A 20,655-nucleotide genomic window follows, 5' to 3' on the forward strand; every position below is an offset into this window, starting at 1 on the left:
TAACAGGGGCTTGCAATTACATTCTTGGTTAGCTGTAGTCATGGGCTTGTAGTAAATTAGAATACAGAGGGAATCAAATCCTATGTCACTTCATTTTGTTAGGCTGAGCCAGTTTTGATGTAGGCTGTGTTCTTAATTTGATTAATTTAAACCCCTTTTTCTCCCACTCTTCCCTCTAAACCGTCGTACAACTATCCTCATTAGCAGAGCACTTCATGCAGTAATTAATAATGAACTGAAGGAATGATTATGCAAATACTACTCCTGTTCTGAACCAGCATCAAGGCCAAATGAAGCGTTACTAGGTTTATTCGGGACACTCTGGGGTGCGTATTGCGCTGCTTCAAGTCCGTGGGAGACAACAGGACGGTTCGTCAAAGCCTCAGAAGAGTAGGAAACCTGCGGCTCATGCGGACGCCGGTGTCCCGGCCAGCGGTGGGTGCGAAGCAGGATTTACTCCCCACCACCACGCTGTAGCACCAGCTCTCTGCCGCCTTCCAGCACGTCTAGCTCGGAGGGGTTTCAGAGGCCTGGGGGAGACTGGGATCAAGGACGAGCCCCGTCCCAGTGAAACAGACACAACGCGCCTGTGGAGCTGAGGGCCGCCCGCAGCCCACGCTGCGCCCCCTGCGCCGGAGCCCCACGGAGCTGCCCGGGTGACTGCCTGGGAACAGTCGGCCGCTCCCCTGCTGAGCCCGGTCAGTGTCGGGCCGCTTCTGGGTCCACCTGAGCGGGCCCAGGTGTCCCCACCGCGACCCACCTCCCCCGCAGATCCTACAAACCAATCGGCCCCGCGCCTGCAGCCGCACTCGGCGCCCTGAGTACGGGGGATCCCGCCCCCTCGCGGGGCGCGCCGGACCGGTACCTACCCGCACGTAGCGCTCCCCGCTCGACCTGCCGCTATCCGCTCGGCTGGGGGCTGCGCACATGACCCAGCTGTCCTTACCCCTCTCCTCCGTTATAGTAACCCGCTCGCCTCGCTTAACTTCCGCGGGGCAACCACAACGCCGCCTGCTATTGGTGCGGAGCGCGGGGAAGGCCCATTGGCTGAGGAGGTTGGGATGGTCCCGCCCCCGGCTTTCCAAGGCCCCGCCCCCTCCCCTCCGTCAGGGACCCACGCGAATCAGACGGGTGATAGGACCCGGAGGGAGCCCGCCCCGGAATGGGAAGAGGTGGGGCCCGGCTCTGCGCGGGACGGTTCAGTCAGTGCCGGAGCTCTGGTGAGCAACGTCCCTGAGCCCGCGGAGGCGGAGCGGCGCAGGTGCGTGAGGAATCTGGGCGGGGCTGTGTGCGTCCCTCGCTGCGGGGGCAGGCCCGGCCTGCGGGGGCGGGGGGGCAGGAGCTCGGGACCACCAGGTGCAGCGGCCCTCAAGCACCCACTGCCCCTGGCGGGTGGCAGGAGCAATCCTCGCTCCTGGTGGCGGCTTCGTGGGATGTCGGGAGCCCTGGGCGCTACTGGCCGTGTGGCTCAGCGCCGCGGCGTGCACAGGCGGGTGGGGGGCACGGGACTGTGCCTCTCTGCGGTGGATGGTCCTGCGGGCTCCCTGTGTCGGGCTGGGCCTGGGGGGTCTGGCTGTAGCTCCCCTCGGGACCAGGGCCGTGTTGAGCTGGGTGCTGGACAAAGGCAGGATTCTCCCCCCGAAGCGCTTTCAGTCTAAGGGTTTGTTTGTCTGCACGTGACAGTTAATTGGGTCGAAGTCAGATTTGACTTTAGAGCATAATAGGTGTTACATGGAGCTGGTCTGGAAGGACACCATATATAGACACACATGAGATTTTCAAAGTGGATTACACTAAACAGGAGCAAGGCGTTCTTATTTCAGAATAAATGTGTCCACATGGAATGTTGTTCTGGAATAACTCCATGTGTAGACAAACCCTAAAGCCCTAACGCATATACATGCTTAACTTTACATACAAATAGCTCCGCCAAGTTAAATATGTGTACAAGTCTTTGCAAAATGAGAGCCAATTCAGAAAGTGACATATAAGAGGGATACAGTCTAATAGATACAATTTATATGTACTGTACCTTTTTTTTCTCTTTACAAATAAATGCCAGCTATCTCAATCCAGCTATTAGTTACTGGCTGATTTCCTATAGGCATCATGGCTCTAGATTAGGGGCTATTATTGGCCTTGCAGTTTGTCTTTTGATGCAGGTCTTTCATTTGTCTATTTGACTTCTGGATTAATAAACTAGTTGCCTTTCACTTCCTGCTGGCTGCTGTTACATGTGCAGTATACTAAGGATAGTAGCTGAACTGATTATGAAACTAACTAACCTGAACCTCAATCCCTTTTCCTACTTCAGCCTTTTGAGTAAAGTTTTCTTTTCCCAAGCTTGTTTTTTTAATAGTGGTTTCCCCCATTGGTTAGTAGCCTATCGTTTTGAGGAGCCCTCCCATTGCAAAGGTCAGTAGGTGTTGCAGTCTGTCTCCCAGGCTTAAAATAAATTATTGATTTAAGGCCAGAGCTATCCTAAAAAGTTAGGTCAAACCAGCTACATTACATTGTTCAGGGGTGTGAAAAATCCATACCCCGAGCTCTGTAGTTAAACCAACCTAATCTCCAGCGCAGACAGCACTAGGTCAACTGAAGAATTCTGAATATTCTGTCTTCTGTAGACCTAGCTATTGCCTCTTGGGGAGGTGGATTAACTACAGTGATTGGAGAACTCCTCCTGTCGCTGTAGTGAGTGACTCCACTGTAGCAGTTTATATGTAGACATAACCTAAGTCTTGCATGCTTTTGGAGGGTTTCTAAGTGAGAAGCTCTCTGGATGACCCCTTAAATAAGAAAATCTCAAAGTCAGGGTGAAAGTTCAGGATGGTGAATGAGTAAATAAGCTCTGTCAAGGAAAATGCCTGTGTGAGAAGTACAGTAGGCATAAAGCACAGTTTTTGTGGTGTGTTTGTTTGTTTGTTTATTTGTTTATTTATTTTTTGCAGAAACATGTCTCAAGAAAGTGAGCATGGGAAATGGACGGTATCTAGCAGTGATGAAAGTACAGAAGAAAATAATGATGCTGAAAAGCCATCTACATCTTCATTGTCTCACAGTGGACATGGCAAAACTAGTGGATCACAGTACCCATGTTCAGAGGCCAGAAAAGTTGGTCACAAGAGAAAAGCCTCCCCTGTGAAATTTAATGATAGAAGTTTTTCTATAGAAATTTCACCAGCAAAAATCCAGAGAACTTCCCAAGAAGGTTTAGGTTGGTGCCTTTCAAGTAGTGATGAGGAGCCTGAATCTGAAGGCCAGCCACAGCATGCACAAAAGGAAGCAGTCAAAGAGGAGAAATATAGTGCACCTAAAAAGCAGCCTTCACGTAGATTTGAAGATAACGAGCTCCCAGTGAGCCAAAAGCCAGAAAAACATTATAAGGTAGCAAATGAAGGCCAGGACACTTGGGATTTGTTGAATGGAGGGAACCCTTTCAGATTCTTTGTCACTAAAGTCAAAGGTATTAAGTCTAAGTACAACTCTGGAGCACTTCACATAAAAGGTAAGTGTTTAATTCCTACAGAAACAGTGTTTCAAGTAGAATGGGAGTATTAAAGAAAGTGTTCTTGTGTATGTGTCATGAAATTCAGTTATCCCTCTTTTGGAAGTATGTGATATATGGATGGTATAAGCTGTGTTTTATGGCCATAACCCTTTGGTACCAGTTCCCAATACAGCCTCTGGGTTAGAGTGCACCCTTGTGTGTCACTGGAAGCATCTACCTGAGAGGTTGCATGGTGCTTGCATTGCTGCCTTCTGGGGTTCTGCTGAGGGAGAAGGATTTTAATTCATTATTAGGGTCCTATAGGAGCTCCCACCATTGGAGGCTCCCTGGAATAAAGTGCATTTCCTAGGTGCTAAATTACACACCCCTCAAAACTTGCGATTATTGCTGAATTTTTAAAGCACTCGGATCGGCAGTCCTAGAAATTACTGGAAATCTGAGTTCAACCCAAGGTTGAATAACTCCTTCTGTGTGGAGTATTGACACTTCAGAGATGCCATACCAGATAAATAGGCCAGTTACAGCTGATGTGCAAAAAATAACTTCATATTTCTTAATACATATTTAGTACATCTTGAACTTCAGCAGTAATGTTACACTAACAGTCTGTGTGCATTTAATTAAATAGAAATCTGATGAATTACAAATTAAAATAGTCAGACAGTGTGCATTTATTTCTGTATGAGATTTGTGGGCTGACCTTTAGCAACATGGAAGTGCTTGTACCAATATGAGTGTACATATTTGTAGCCCTGTACTTGTGTACAATGAAATTAAGTGGAGAGAGTCATGCCTCAGGGTGTAGTTGGTTCTTTAGCCAATATTCTCACCAGTGTTGTATGCCCAAAGTGCTGATGTGTTGTCTGAGGGATCCTTACTGCAAGATTTTACAGGAGTAAATCAAGATGCTGAGGATTCTCACATCTCTTTGAGTTCAGTGGGACTTGAGGGCTTTCATCCTTTCTCAGAAGTGTTCTGCATCTTGCTTGCTTGAGCCCTGAACTAGGGGATAGTTTTTGTGCATTTAATCTGCAAAACCAGGTTTTGTGGGAAGAGTCTTAAAATATTTCATCTGATAATATTTTGGGAAAGCATGTATGTGATTATATTTTGAAGTAAATCTTTCAGTGCTTTAAACATTCAGATTTTGTTTATGCATTATCAGTGGGCAATCTATTATAAATTCTAGTACACAAGAATATGAAGCTTCTGTCTTGGGCCTTATTGAAGGATTAAGACTCTTGTGTGGCCTCATTGACTTCAGTAGGAGTTGACCTATAAGAATCCAGTTGCAGGATCAGAGGCTGTCTCGGTGCTCTAGCTGCATTTGCTTCTCCCCACTCCCACCCTAAAAATGAAGGAAGTGGAAAATGCTGAATTGTTGTCAGGAGACTCAAGTCCTTCATGTCCAGCACAAGCATAGTATGGACAATATCAGTACAAATGTCTTTGTTACCTTGCTGATATTCTTCAAACCTGTTCTGGGGGGCCCACCTTCAGAGGTGACAGGGTAGCTCATTCTCCATTGCTCTCTGCCAACAAGTTTGCTATTTTTTTTGTAGACAGACAATCAATGAGAACTGGATTGTCACCCCCAAATTATTTCACAAACAGTCGCTGATGCTGCTTGTCTGGACTGCATTTAAGCCAGCAATCTAGATGAGAGAGTCTCCCTATCATTTTACCAGGTCCATGTGCAATAGTAATTAACAAATTGTTACAAGATCTAAAGTGTATATGAGTATTTTACTTATAAAGATGTGGTTAATAGTGGTTTTTTTTTTTTTTTTTTTAATAGATATTTTGTCTCCTCTCTTTGGGACTCTTGTATCTTCTGCTCAGGTGAGTTTTAGGTCTTGCTGTTTTGTTTTTTTTCCCTTCCAAATGTTGAACTCACTTTCAATGGTTTATGCTGCTATAATTCCATTGACCTCAAGGCTGCTACTCCAGACTCATCCAGTGTAACTAATATCAGAATCTGGCCCTTCCCACTGTACCAGTTATATCTAAATGGAAAAATACTTAAAAAGCCACATGCTTTCTGAAGGAAACATTTTATGTTTGAGTGAAATGTTCATTCAAAATTCAGGCTAATTCTAAGGGCTAGTCTACACTTACCCGGTAGTTCGACGGCTGCGGATCGAAGTTCCGAGTTCGATTTATCGCGTCTGGTCTGGACGCGATAAATCGAACCAGGAAGTGATCCCCGTCGACTGCGGTACTCCAGCTCAGCGAGAGGAGTACCGCGAAGTCGACGGGGAGCCTGCCTGCCGCGTGTGGACCGCGTCTGAACCGCGGTAAGGTTGAAGTAAGGTATGTCGAATTCAGCTACGTTATTCACGTAGCTGAATTTGCGTACCTTACTTCGATTTGGGGGGTAAGTGTGGACCAGCCCTAAGAAACTTCCTCTTAGGCTATGTCTTCACTTTCAGTGGCGTTTAGAGTACAGACACTGCATGCCCAGCAAGCATGGATATCAATAGCAGTGTAGATGGGGAAGTACTGCCTTGGTGAATAGAGTACAGACACGCCAGATCTTTTGTGTATGTACCCTACGCTGCTCTCTACGCTCCCAAGCAGTGCCTCCCATGAGCCTGTTTTTAGCAGAGTAGTATCCAGCTGTCTATCTGCTGCTGGAGTCTTTCCCCACTGCAGTGAAAGACTCTTACAGTGGGGAAGGGCTCCGATAGTTGCCCACCACAGGGAAGGGCTCCGATGGTTGCCTGCCAGCAGAGCCTTTCCCTGCTGCCTCCCCACTGCCAGAGCCTTTCACTGCCGTGTGTAGCTACACGCTGCTGTAGAGATGCAACCTGCTTTTCACTGTGGTGTGTAGTTACCCATACCTTATATGCCACCACGAGGATAGACAAGGCCTTAACTTCCTGTATCTTTTGGGAATGGACAGGCATTGAAAAGTGGATAGTGTTATATCTGCTTTTCTGTGTGTGAGGGTAAACTGTTCACAAATCTGCAGAGCAAGATGTTGTAGGAGTTATATTGTTTTGTTTGTTTTGTTTGATGTAGCAATATTTAGGAGCCCCAGTCATGAACAGGATCCCATTGTGCTAGGAACTGTACAAACACAGAAGAAAAAGATAAGCCCTGCCACAAAGATCTTATATTTGCATTGTTCCCAAAGTCATTGTATTTTGCTTGTTACATTGTATAAATGTTATTTATTCCATACTCTGTTATAAGTAGTACATTTTTCAGAAAACATGAATGAAAATGAAAACTTAACAAAATTGTGTATTACTTGAAACTAGGGCTGTCAATCGCAGTTAATGCGTGCGATTAACACAAAACAAATTAACTAGATTAAAAAAGTCTCGATTAATTGCACTGTTAAATTTAAATTAGCATTCTATTACGGTTTGATATATTTGGATTTTTCTATGCTTTCAAATATATTGATTTCAATTACAACACAGAACACAGTGCTCACTTTATATTTTTATTACAAATATTCCACTGTAAAAAGGTGGAACAAAAGAAATAGTATTTTTCAATTCACCTTATACAAGTACTGTAGTGCAGTCTTAGTTGTGAAAATGCAACTTACAAATGTAGAATTTATTTTTTTACACATAACTGCACTCAAAAACAAAACAATGTAAAACTTTAGAGCCTACAAGTCGAAGCATAAAGGGGCATATGTATGATTAGCATATCTGGCACGTAAATACCTTGCAACGCCGGCTACCACAGTGCCATGCAAACACCTGTTCTCATTTTCAGGTGACATTGTAAATAAGAAGCAAGCAGCATTATCTCCCATAAATGTAAACAAACTTGTTTGTCTTAATGATTGGCTGAACAAGAAATAGGACTGAGTGGACAGGTGAATTGAAAAATACTATTTCTTTTTTCTTTTTTACAGTGCAAATATTTGTAATAAACAATAATATAAAGTGAGCACTGTACACGTTGTATTCTGTGTTGTAACTGAAATCAATATATTTGAAAATGTAGAAAAAACTCCAAAATATTTATAATTTTAAATTGGTATTCTATTATTGTTTAAGTGTGATTAATACTGTGATTCATCATTATTTTTAATCTCTTGATTAATTGCTATTTTTTAATAGTTTGCCAGCCCTACTTGAAATGTACTCTAAAATATAATAAGTACTGCTGTACGCATCAGTAATTTTGAGTGCAAAATATTTCTCCCTGTAGTTGCTGCTTTGGTGAAGTCTTTTTCTTTCCCCCCCCCTTTTTTTTTTTTTTTTTTTAACTGGCCTTTCCTTTTCTCTCCATTGTAAGTTTAACTATTGTATAGATGTGGAATGGCTCATAAGACAGTATCCACAGGAATTCAGGTATGACTTTTTAAGGATGCTTTATTAATACTATTTTAAAATCATAATGGTTTTAGTGTATGAAAATTACTTAGGCCTGGATGCACAAAAAGAGTTAGGTGGCTAGGTCCCTGTTTTAGGTGCTTAAGTCCCAGTTTCAACTTCACTGCAGTGCACAAAACTCCTGCTGAACTCATGTGGCACCTCAGTTTTTGCTGTAAAAGTTTTCTAGGTGCCTGTGTTTCTGTCTCTGAGCACGCACATTGCTGCCTCACTCTAGGTGCCTGGGAGCCTATCTTCTGCCTAAGTCCTCTGACCCCTGGTGCCTAGGTTAGCCCACACTAAAAATGCCAAGGTCAGGGCAGGCTGCAAAAAAACCTGGAGGTTAACACTGAAGTTAGACTTACCAACCAGTCACAAACTGTGCTCCTGATCTCCCACGCTGGTTATCAAGAATCTGAAAAAAAGAAATCACACAGCCCCCTTTATTCCAGTTCTCTGGCTCCCAGTCAGCACATAGGTCCAGTAAAGTGAGAAGTTATTTAAAAACTCTGCTCACTATACAAAATGTTCTTCTGATCCCCAAAGGGCCAGCCACATTACCGGATCAATATTAGTTTGGATCTTACCCAAAATACCACATTGCCAGCCAATCCTTTAGTATCTAAAATGAAAAATTTATTATAAAAGAACAAGAAGAGAGTTGTTAAATGGTCAAAGTGATCAGATACATACATAAAACTTCAGAGTCCATATATCAGGTTCTTAGCAGCATTCATGAGTCTGCTGGCTTGTAGAGTCCCTCTGGAACACTGCAAAGCTTGGATGAGTCTGTCAGTCCTTTTCTTTGTTCAGTGCTTCAGTTTGTAGAGAAATTGCAGAGGTAAGAAGCAGGATTGAAGACAAAATGGAGAAGATGCAACTTCCCTTTTATATCTTTTGCCATGTGGCTTGTACTTTCTTTGTCCCAAATACAAATTTACAGCACGTGGAAGTCCCCTAGTCACCAGCATGTCTCTACATGTCCTGCTGACTCATAAGTGAAGCCCCTGGCTTCTCTTAATGGGTTCATTGTATAGCTGATTGTCCTTCATGGGTCATGGAATTGGCTAGATGGGCTGATGCCAATCTATCTGGGAATGTGACCCAGAAAAACAGCACAGGTTTGAGATACAGATATATCACACATTTATAACACACAATAGAAAGATGATACAAACATATAAACAAGATTATCATACTTGGCAAACCCTATCTTTTCTACTGATACCTTACATGGCATATATTATATACGATTCATTGCAATTTTATAATATTGGTATCAATAATGTTATAAATGGTCACTCATATTCCATACTGTGTTATAAGCCCTACAACAATTCACAAACCAGGGTAAGATAGGCATTTGAATGCTAAAGTCACATGCAGGGCCTGATCTGGTAGGAGGACTCTGGTCACGCTTACAGCACACACAGTTGTGGATGGAGTGGAGTGGCAGGGAGATAGTAACAATATTTGGGATTGTGATAGTACCCAGGGGTCAGAGTCCAGTCATTCTGTGGGTGCTGTGCAAGCATAGTTGCTGCCCCAAATGATGAGCAGTCTGAACAGACCAGAAACGAAGGGGGAGTGAAAAACAACATACAAGCAAAATAGTCCATGTGGCAACAGGCACGTTTTTTATTAATTCCTCCCTTTAACTAACACACACACACACACAGGGTCTAAGCAGGAACATAAGAACGGCCGTACCGGGTCAGACCAAAGGTCCATCTAGCCCAGTATCCTGTCTACCGACAGTGGCCAATGCCAGGTGCCCCAGAGGGAGTGAACCTAACAGGCAATGATCAAGTGATCTCTCTCCTGCCATCCATCTCCATCCTCTGACAAACAGAGGCTAGGGACACCATTCCTTACCCATCCTGGCTAATAGCCATTAATGGACTTAACCACCATGAATTTATCCAGTTCTCTTTTAAACGCTGTTATAGTCCTAGCCTTCACAACCTCCTCAGGTAAGGAGTTCCACAAGTTCACTGTGTGCTGCACAACAAGGTACTCCTGTGGCTGGTAAAAAGATTAAAAAATACAAACTAACAGGGAGAAACGTACTAACAGTCAGGCTCAAATAAATGAATAGCATTCAGCCCTAAAACTGGATGGCCTGGTTGTACAAAAGGAGTTAAGTGTTGTGATGCTGAGTGTCTTAGCACCTAACTTTTGGGCACCTATAAAATCACTGATTCACAAATCCTGAGTTTGGCATCTGAGCTCTCTATAGAATAAATGTGGAGAGAGGCATCTTAGACTGCAATTGACAAAACCCAGCATATGCTAGGAAAGGAGCTGCTAAGCTAGCCAATGGCAGATGCCAACAAGAGGGTGTGTGCTAAGCCACACCTAAGTCCAGGCTGCAGGGAGGCATGTATCTCTGCCATTCTCAACTTAGACTCTCTTTCCTTGAGTTGGGCTCCTGTGCTGTTTTTGGAAGAAGCCGGGACGGGGAGAAACTCACTCCTTCCCTTGTAACTTTTAGACCAGTGGTGAGGGTATGCACCTGGGCTGTGGGAGACAAGTTTTCCCTTGGCCTGAGGGGGAGAAGGGATTTGAACAGGAATCTGTCACCTCTCAGGTGAATGCTCTAACTGCTGGATTATTCTGATGTGGGGCTCCCTCACTCTTTCCTGTTTGAAGCTCTTCCACTTTGGATAAATAATTAGTCATTTGGGCCAGAGAATGAGAGAGAGCAAGCAAGCAAGCAGGAGTCACTCTCTAGCCTCATGGTTAGAGCACTCATCCAGGATGTAGGAGACCCAGGAGCTAGTCCCCCTGTTCCAATGACTCTTTAACAATGAAGCTTCAGCAGGACAGATTGAGGGAGCCCAGTATCAGAATATATTGTCGTCCAATGGTTAGAGCACTCACCTGAGAAGTAGCTGATCCTTAGGCAGAAGGGGGTCTTGAACCAGGCTTGTTGTTTTCCTCCTTCTTAAAGTGTGTGTGTGTGTGTGTGTGTGTGTGTGTGTGTGTGAGAGAGAGAGAGAGAGAGAGAGAGAGAGAGAGTGAGTTAGTTAGTTAAAGGGAGGAATTAACAAAAAATGTGCCTGTTGCCCTACGGACTTTTTTGTTGGTATGTTGTTTTTTCATTCCCCCCTCCTTTGTTTCTTGTCTTTTCAGACTGGTCATCATTTGGGGGCAGCGAGAATGATAGAGACCTCTGGGTGCTATCACAATACCAATTTATTGTTAATATCTCCCTGTCATTCCACTCCATCCTCATCTTTGTGTGCTGTAGGCTTCTAAATAAAATGTGTGCATCATTCTCCTAAATGTCACTTTGCTGTTTCCATCACACTAGAAATGCAATGGAGTGGAGCATCAGGGAGTGAATAGGATTGTCAAAATGCTGTGGTGAACTTTGAGCAGGAGTGCTATGCAGATCACTGCCTAAGGGAGCCTTTCTCAATACTTCTGAATCCTAAGATCTTCCCAGAGGATTTCATCTTCTGCTTCCTTTTTAGAGAGACAAAGTGAGCAATGTTTTATTGGACCAAGTTCTGTTGGTGAAAGAGACAAGCTTTTGAGCTATAGAGAGTTCTGGGTGACCTAAAGAAGAAGTCCATGTAGCTTGTCTCTTTCATCGAGTGCCTCTTCAGGTCACCCAGAGCTCTGTGTAGCTCGAAAGCTTGACACTTTCACCAACTGTTGTTGGTCCAGTGGAAGATATTACTTCACCCACCTTGTCTCTCTCAGATCCTGGGACCAGCACTGCTACAACAATGCTGGAAGCCTTCCTTCTGAAACAGTTTCCCTTATGATCTCTAAATCACTCCCACTTCTCTTCCAGCTGAGTTTGTAGCACCTCTTTCTCAGAAGCTTATATCCTAATCACTTCTTTAAACTAATTCCTTGGTGTTATTGATTGGCAGTGCAAATTATAGCTCCCTTTCTTTGCTAGAGTGTGTGAGACGGGAACCAGAAATCGTAGCTACGTGAAAGAGTAGCTACAGTAGATTGCTGCCTCTGGGTAACCTGCTAACCCACCTGATAACATTTTTATTAAAATCATCACGTTTTAATTTTGTTTTAAGGAAAAAACCATTATTAATAGTACATGGTGAAAAGCGAGAATCCAAGGCTGAGCTGCACGCACAGGCACACCCATATGAAAATGTTCGCCTTTGCCAGGTAATTCACTCTTAACTCATCCTTCTTCTGACAAGACAATATTGTAACCTCTGCTGGAATACTGTAGTACAAAGGACTATGCTAGCATAGATCATAATATTGTAGGGCAAATGGTATTTTATATGAGTTCCATTTGTCTCCACACCAGTGGTTCCCAAACTGGGGTTCATGAACCCCTGGAGGTTCGCGAAATGTTACAGGGGGGTCTCGGGGGGGGGGGAAAATCCCCTAATGGCAGACAGAGCTGTCCCTAGGGACCCCAGGCAGCATGGGGCCAGCAGCCCGGAGCCCCTGGAAAAGGAGGTGAATATTTTTTGCTGTTTTTAAAATTAAATAGGCAGCTAGTATTGTTTTTAAAATTATTATGAAGAACAAGTTTAAGCTTTGTTGTAACGTGCGCTGTTTGCCTGGACTGCTCAAGACTGAATGCTTGTGTAGGAGGAACTCTTGTGTTGGCTTCTTAAATACCTTCATGCTGTTTCACATCTGATACTCCTTGATGAAACATAGGAGCCTTGTCTTATAATAGACTTATTCAAAGTGATACAAGCTACGAAAGTGAGATCTTGGAAGAGTGTTGCTGTTTTCATAATGTAATAAAATACTGTAATGATTAATAATAGTGTGTAATAAGCATGTCATAAAAACAAATTTTATATTTCCAAGATCACTGCTTTTATAATTTATACTCAGGTAAAGGAGAAAATCCCTGGAAATATTCATTTTTAAGAGGGGGTTCGCGAGACTTAACATGCTAGTGAAAGGGGTTCACAGGCTGTTAAAGTTTGGGAACCACTGCTCCACACCAACTATATTTTCCTAGTAGTGTGTTGTTGTATAGTAGAGGATTTGTTTGTATATAATGTCATTCAGTACCTGATCATAAATCCTACAACTTCTGTGGACTCCTCCACAATAAACATGCATTGTATTCAACCTATTACTGAAATAAAAGGAAGCCATTTCTTAAAAAAAAAAAAAAAATCTCCTAAAGACATGGTTATGTATTTGAATATGTAAATTAGGTGTGGCCTATGGTATTGCAACTACTAGATGCCGGTGATTAACAAATTAAAATATTGTATTCCCAAAGTAGTGGTCTGAGGGTGTTGCCCCTCCTCTCCCTGGACAGTGTAAATAAACAGTGTAGAAATCTAGAATTACCTTTCATCTGTAGTTTCCTGTATGTCTTACTTCTCTCTCCCCATGAAATACACCTTATTTTTAGCTGCCTGCAACAGAGCTGTTACACCCCAGAAGACTTTGAGTGTCTTTGGAAACACCTCTCTTATGATACAAAAAGAGCTTGGGCCTAATGTCTCACAGTCACAAGAATGGTGTAATATGTAAAGATTATTCACTTTTAGCAATTGGAGATTGCATCTACAGGTGCTTGGGGTAAAAGTGGCTGTCTTGTAATTTTGTGATTTCTCCACTAGAGAGCAGTAAACTGAAGCAAAATGCAAGCTGCAACCTTTTCTCGTTTTAATTGTAGCAGGATGTTGGTTTTTTTTAATGAAATAATTACCTAATTTTCATTGTTGTTCTAGGCTAAGCTGGATATTGCCTTTGGAACTCACCACACGTAAGTAATTGCTGTGAAGCAGGAAAGTCCAGTTTTAAAGATAATAGAAAATGCTGGGGCTGCTGTATAAAATGTATGCATTATCTGTAATGCTTTAAAGAACAATTCATAGGGTGGGAAAGCTGGGTTATAAAGATATGCTTTTGAACTTAAAGGCTAGTCTGTACATTGGTAGAGACTGAAGTTTCAAAGAACTATGTAGTGTTCCCTGTGGTATTTACAAATATTTATAAGTGGGGCCCTACCAAATTCACAGTCCATTTTGGTCAATTTCATGGTCATTGGATTTTAAAAATGGTCAGTTTCAAATGTTTACAGCTGAAATTTCACAGTGTTGTGGTGTTGTAACCATGGGGGTCCTGACCCAAAAGGAGGTTGTGGGGGGGGTTGTGTGATTGCCACCCTTCTGCTCTGCTGCTGGCGGCGGCACTGCCTTCTGAGCTGGGCAGCGCCCAGCTCTAAAGCCAGGGTTACTGCCAGCAGCAGCGCAGAAGTGAGGGTCACAGGATACGTGGGGGTGGTCCCTTGGATCCCGGCACATGGTAGGCACTCCCAGCTGGGGTACCACCAGCCCTGCCCCTTTCCTACAATAGCCAGATATCATGGGGGAGATCAGATTTCACAGTCCATGGCTGTGAAAAACACATCACGAATTTGGTTGGGCCCTATTTATAAGGGTCACAGTGCTTTGTTTCATTTCTCAGCCATAGCTAACTCTATAAAGGAGACTTAATGTTTTTAGCCTGTTCTTTTTCTCATTTAATAAGTCATGGATTTCTAGTCTTTGATTTAAAAAAATTATTCTAGGAGATTAAAACACGCTGTCTGTTTAAAAAAAAAAATGAAAGTGAGAGAGAGGGGGACTTGCAAATTACAAGGATAATTGCTTAGTCAGCAAACTGTAAATAATCAAATTTGCACATAGTCCAGGAATTAAGGCTGCTGTTCTGTAATCAATCTTGGACAGATTTCAGTAGACCAGGCCACTCAAATATGCTGCACTCACTTTTGCAGTTACAGTTCTTTCTTATGGTGCAATACAAACATGTATCTTTAAAAATCTTTACAAATCCGGACTAATGGCCATTCACTACAAAAGCAAGTTTAAAAGGAAGCTCATGTCTCTTTGGCAAGTTTTAAATGATGTGTATGTATATATATAAGATGAAACTTGCATTTTATAGTATGCTTGTGGTTGACAGGATTTATTGCTGAAAAATGACACTTGTGACACTGTCAAGATTGGAACCTGAACATTGTCTGCATTGTTACTGATAAAACAAGCTAAGAACTTTTCTGTCTGTTAGTGAAACAAAACAGTTATGGTGCAATTCATCTGAATGCAGATGGTACCCATAATACCCTAAGCACTACTTAAGCAATAATAACTTGGTGTTTAATGGTGTCTATGCTGGTTTACAGGTTATCTGAACTGGAATGAATTTAATCCTTGATGCTATGTCAGTACACATCGTCCCATGATCACATATAGTTTAACAGAGTAGAAAGGCCACTGCTATATGGTTTGGGACCTCTCCTTTCCCCCCATATTGATATCATTGCTGTTTTCCAGTGGCATGTTTTATTCCTGTACAACTTAGATTTTAGACATGTCAGAAAAAGTTCTTGCAGAGTGAAATTTTGGGACATCGCTGACATGTCTTTTTTTTCTATCTATTCTTTGGTTTAGAAAAAAGTTCCAGGAGAATCAAACAGGTTTGCTTTAGAAAAAGAAAACAAAACTGGGAGCAAAAGGGTTGGATTTTTAAGTAACTGCTCCAAATAGGAGTTTCGAAAAATGGGAAAACTGTGTCACAAATGGACTCTTTACAACTCGGTGTAGCAGAGTATTGAGTTTGCAACCTGCAAGCCAAAGGTAGAAAACTTCCTTAGTCACTGGACACTTTCTGGGTTTGAGATAGAAAAAGGTACTTCTTGGACTTCAGACATTCCAACACCTAGCCCTGTTGAAACTGGTTACAAATTTCCATGGAAACTTATAAAAAGGTGAAATGAAGCTAAAAAGTGGGTTTGAAAGGATGAATGTCTTAAATGAACTTCCTCATGAATTTGCCTGCAGCTGACCTTCCTCTTGTTTATCCAGGGAGGGGAAAGCAAGAGAGGGGGAAAGAAATAAGTACTTGTAACAAACAAAAGAGTCATACTGTTCCAGTCAGTTTCTCTTTCTGGATGAGACAGGCTGTTGTCGGTTCCTGAGTCAAAGAAGTTAGGCTGCAGGAATGAGTGGTTATTCTTAAAATTGTTAATTATTTAAACAGAAAGCAGTTCTTAACCTTAACAATAGCACAGCTGGCACTCCACTATCATCCTTTTAAAAAAAAAGAAAAAAGCCTTCAAATGTTTTTGTCTATAATTAATTAAATGGTATGAATAAAATTGTGTAGCATAGCATGAACATCTCATCTTCATTAAAGTATTCTCTGTATGCGGCATTTTATTTTGTTCACCCCAATGTATTTTGAGTTGTTTTAAATGATCATATTAAATGTTATAGTTCTATTCGACCCTAATGTTTTTAAAAGGTGCATCCTCTGACTGCCTTTCAAAAGTGCATTACCCAAAAGACCCAGTCCATTGCAGATGAAGCTTTGCGGTCTCCTGTGGGCCCAGCAACTGAAAATATTTTAATCGCAGACCTTGGAACATAACAAATCCCTTCTCATTCCAAGACAAATAGAGAAGACTGTAACATGGGGGTGTATCTTTTCTTTGTATGTTTCTGTTGGTTTGCTTTTGTGGCTTCAGGCTGCACAGAGTCAACCACTGTGTTTTAGAGGTTGCTGGAAGAATATTTTTGGCAGCTGCCATTAACTTTAAGTTGATCATTCTTATAAAGATTAGACTTTTTCATAGAAGTGTACGACTGGAAGGGATCTTGAGAGGTCATATAGTCCAGTCCCCTGCACTCATGGCATGATTATTATCTAGACCATCCCTGACAGGTGTTTGTCTAACCTGCTTCTAAAAATCTCCAGTGATGGAGATTCCACAACCTCCCTGGGAAATTTTATGTCAGAGTTTAACCACCCTGACAGGAAGTTTTTCCTAATGTCCAACCTAAACTGCCCTTGCTGCAATTTAAGCCCATTGCTTTTTATCCTATCCTCAGAGGTTAAGGAGAACAATTTTTCTCTCTTCTCTTTGTAACAACCTTTTATGTACTTGAAAACTGTTATCATGTTCCCTCCCAGTCTTCTCCTCTCCAGACTAAACCCAGTTTTTTTCAATCTTCCCTCATAGGTCATGTTTTCTAGACCTTTAATCATTTTTGTTGCTTTTCTCTGGACTTTCTCCAATTTGTCCACATCTTTCCTGAAATGTGGTGTCCAGAACAGGACACAAAACTTCAGTTGATGTCTAATCAGCGCGGAGTAGAGCGGAAGAATTACTTTTCGTGGCTTGCTTACAACACTCTTGCTAATACATCCCAGAATGATGTTTGCTTTTGTTGCAACGGTGTTACACTGTGGACTTATATTTAGCTTGTGATCCACTGTGACCCCCAGATCCCTTTCTGCAGTGCTTCTCCCTAGGCAGTCATTTCCCCTTTTGTATGTGTGCAACTGATTGTTCCTTCCTAAGTGGAGTACTTTGCATTTGTCCTTCAGACCATTTCTCCAGTTTGTCCAGATCATTTTGAATTTTAATCCTGTTCTCCATAGCACTTGCAACCCTCCCAACTTGGTATCGTCCACAAACTTTGTAAGTGTAGCTCTATCTAGGTTGTATTTCCTTAGTTTATGAGAGGCTCATGCAAGATAGTATCAAAAGCTATACTCAAGTCAAGATATACCACATCTACCGCTTCCCCCTATCCACAAGGCTTGTTATCCTGTCAAAGAAAGCTATTAGGTTGGTTTGACACAATTTGTTCTTGACAAATCCATGCTGTTACTTATTACCTTATTATCTTCTAGGTGTTTATAAATTGAATGCTTAATTATTTGCTCCATTATCTTTTTGGGTACAGAAGTTAGGCTGACTTTGACACAAACTGTAATGTAAAAATGCTTATTTCATAGTCCAGCCACACTGGGTAAAGAATTTGGTGTATGAGTTTCCCAAAACTACATTATGTTGAGATCCCTAACTACATTGCCTTAACTATGTCATGAGCACAAGTGAAACTACAATATCGATTTTCAGTAATGGGTGTTTTAATCCCAGTTTGCTGAACACTAATGTTGAAAGATTAAAGCAAAATTTCTGAAGATGGTATCAGCTACATGAGTTTAGAGTTATATTCTGTAATAGTTAAGAGACTGCATGATACTATGCTAAGGAAGAGATGGAGGTCCCTTGTAAACCTCTGTTTTCACTGCAGGGGTGTGTGTGCATGCGTATGTATATACGTGTGTGTTCGTGTTTTCTCTCTCTCTCTCTCTCTCTCTCTCTCAAATAATATTGCAGGATCCAGGTCTCTCTCTCTCTCTTTTTTTTATATTTTCCAGGTCAGTTATATGACAGGCTCAGGAGTCAGGCTGCCTAGACCTTACAAAGGCTTCAGTCCTTCATAGTGCAGTTAATTATCCAAATGATTTGGAGGAATGGGGTTTAATAGAGCAATCTTTTGAATTTTTATTGTGCTCTGTATTTTCTTACTACGATACTTCATGAATTGTGTGCACTTATTTCTAAGGAAAATGATGTTGTTGTTATACGAAGAAGGTCTTCGAGTTGTGATACACACATCCAATCTTATTGATGATGATTGGGACCAGAAAACTCAGGGGTAAGCAACCATTTTTTTGTTATAGTAGAGGCTTTGCTACCTACCAGTTGTTAAACAAGGAAGCTACATGTCTCATGCTGTATTGTGTGTTGAAGATGACCTGAAAAATGAAGTCAAGTATCAGGGGGTAGCAGTGTTTGTTGTTTTTGTGGATACAGATTACGAGTCTGGTGGCACCTTAAAGACTAACAGATTTATTTGGGCATAAGCTTTCGTGGGTGAAAAACCTGCATCTGTAACTTTCACTCCATGCATCTGAAGAAGTGAGGTTTTTCACCCACGAAAGCTTATGCCCAAATAAATCTGTTAGTCTTTAAGGTGCCACCGGACTCCTTGTTGTTTTTTTGAAAAATGAACATGAGGAATGGACTTTTTTTTTTCTTCTCTTTTCCTGTTAAATAAATAAGGCCTGCTAGGTGTTCGTGTGTAGTGTGATTGGAGGGGTGTTGTCTTACTTTTACTAACTACTGTGGCTCTGCAATGGCATTTCGGGAAACTGGATTTACCTATGCAATCACAATGGACACATAACGGGGGACATGATTTGGACTCTCACTCTTTTATTGATGTTAATTCATGAGAATAGAAAAACACAGGCTGACTTTCAAATATGGAGGGATTTGAAAAACTATGGTCAAAATTTTAAAATTTGGATGTGTAAAGTTAGCAACCCAAATCCTCATTTAGGCATCTAACAAGTGAAGTGACTATCACGTGCACTAAACTTGTGCATCCCCATTGACTTCCATGAAAGATGCAGTTGCTCTGAAAATAGGGAAGTGTATTTAGATGTCCAGATTGAGGCATCTAAATGTAGGCAGCCAAGTTTAAAAAAAATATATACTTGGCCTACTGTATGTTCTTACTTGTAAACTGACCAAATTTGATCTGGAAACAACTGAGATACAATTAAACATTCCATGATACCATTTTTAGAGCGTCTCTTTTCAGAATAAAACTACACTTTGTGGTTGCTTCCAGATGACTGATTGATAATAGTTGTATTTCCTTAGGACTTGATTCTTTGAATACTATAGGTGTTTAACTGATTTTCAAAGGTATTTAGGTGCCTAGTGTTTTGAAAAAGCCCCATATCAGATGAGGCAACTAATTCCCTAAATGTCTTCACTAAAATTTCATCACCATTAAGAACATATCAAAGATGGCTGGCTGGCCTTATAGGATGAGTAGTATGGGAGGGAACTCTCAACAATAAGAGTAAAGCTCATCTGTGCGGGGAAACAGAACCTTCTCTGGGGGTGGTCCAAGACAATGCAATGGATTCTGCCAGGAACTAAGAATCATCACAAACTCGCCACTTCTTGCTCCAAATGCTGGGCATATTTCTTTGACTTTGCATTCCCTAATTTAAACACACAGCAATAGGTATATTTATTTAACAAACTAAAAAAACCAAAACAGTCAACAAACCTCTACCAAAACAAGACACTTGACTGTGTATACTTCTCCCTTTGGGAAGAGGATGAGAGGACAAACGTGACATATATAGTGAGTATGCTTAATGCACTATTGGACAATGCTCAAATATTGCCCTCATCACCATACTATAAAAAAGTATATAGACTAGAATAGATCTCCCCCTCTGCTTGCTTGCTTGCTCTGTGCAAAGGCGTGTCACAGTCAGTATATGCAGGGGACCCTAAGGACTGTTCTCCAGGTGCCTCTGGCAGTGCACAGACAGATAGGGAGAAGGAGGGGCAGAGGTGAAAGTAAGCCGGTATGGTCCGGTATGGCGTACCGGCAAGAGCCAGTACGCCATGCCGTACTGGACCAGCTTCCATGGTGGTGATTTAAAGGGCCCAGGGCTCCAGCCCTTTAAAGCGCCACTGGAGCTCCGGCAGCCGGGCTCATGCGGGGATTTAAAGGGCCCGGAGCTCCGCAGCTGCTGGACCCCCGGGGCTCCCAGCCACCTCTGCAGCTGGTAGCTCCGGAGTGATTTAAAGGCCCTGGGGCTCCCAGCCACAGCCGGAGCCCCAGGGCTTTTAAATCTTGAAAGGCCCCGCCTCTTCCAGTTGAGGTCACGCCCCTTCCGGTTGAGGCCACACCCCCACCCAGGACTCCGGCGTACCAGTAAGTCCTTTAAGTTACTTTCACCCCTGAGGAGGGGCCATGACCTCACTTATTGTGCAACGGCCAGTGGAGTGGGCCTAACATATGAGGGGGAGTGTGCCTCAACTCCTGAAGCAGGGTAGCAGTGATTTATGTGCCAGGGAGTTTCCCTATTTCTCAATCATTTAAAAAAGAATAATTTCTTCTTTATCAGAACTTCGTCCATCACAATTTCTGTGTATTAACT

The 20,655-nt window shown here is 42.3% G+C and overlaps 2 protein-coding genes across 7 annotated transcripts in view; one reads left to right on the forward strand and one right to left on the reverse strand.

Moving 5' to 3' along the window:
* The window catches only part of EFCAB11 (EF-hand calcium binding domain 11), a 102,320-nt gene extending 101,293 nt beyond the window's left edge, over window positions 1-1,027 (reverse strand). For all 5 annotated transcript variants that reach the window (XM_024198706.1, XM_024198707.1, XM_024198703.2 and 2 more), the window contains exon 1: window positions 870-1,027. In XM_024198706.1, the coding sequence (XP_024054474.1) occupies window positions 870-929 (60 nt within the window). In that variant the 5' untranslated portion in view covers window positions 930-1,027. The remainder of the gene's footprint in view (window positions 1-869) is intronic.
* A 171-nt stretch (window positions 1,028-1,198) lies between these two features.
* TDP1 (tyrosyl-DNA phosphodiesterase 1) overlaps window positions 1,199-20,655 on the forward strand; it is a 119,844-nt gene continuing 100,387 nt past the window's right edge. Inside the window, exons 1-7 of one of the 2 annotated variants that reach the window (XM_026651483.2) lie at window positions 1,199-1,261; window positions 2,952-3,508; window positions 5,310-5,353; window positions 7,778-7,833; window positions 11,904-12,000; window positions 13,551-13,585; window positions 18,246-18,338. In XM_026651483.2, the coding sequence (XP_026507268.1) occupies window positions 2,956-3,508; window positions 5,310-5,353; window positions 7,778-7,833; window positions 11,904-12,000; window positions 13,551-13,585; window positions 18,246-18,338 (878 nt within the window). In that variant the 5' untranslated portion in view covers window positions 1,199-1,261; window positions 2,952-2,955. Of the gene's footprint in view, window positions 1,262-1,542; window positions 2,416-2,951; window positions 3,509-5,309; window positions 5,354-7,777; window positions 7,834-11,903; window positions 12,001-13,550; window positions 13,586-18,245; window positions 18,339-20,655 lie in introns of those variants that run through there. The other variant, XM_026651485.2, reaches the window with a different exon arrangement.

This window comes from Terrapene carolina, unplaced genomic scaffold (assembly GCF_002925995.2).
Source record: "Terrapene carolina triunguis isolate 2854851 unplaced genomic scaffold, T_m_triunguis-2.0 Scaffold96, whole genome shotgun sequence".
Lineage (NCBI taxonomy): Eukaryota > Metazoa > Chordata > Testudines > Emydidae > Terrapene > Terrapene triunguis.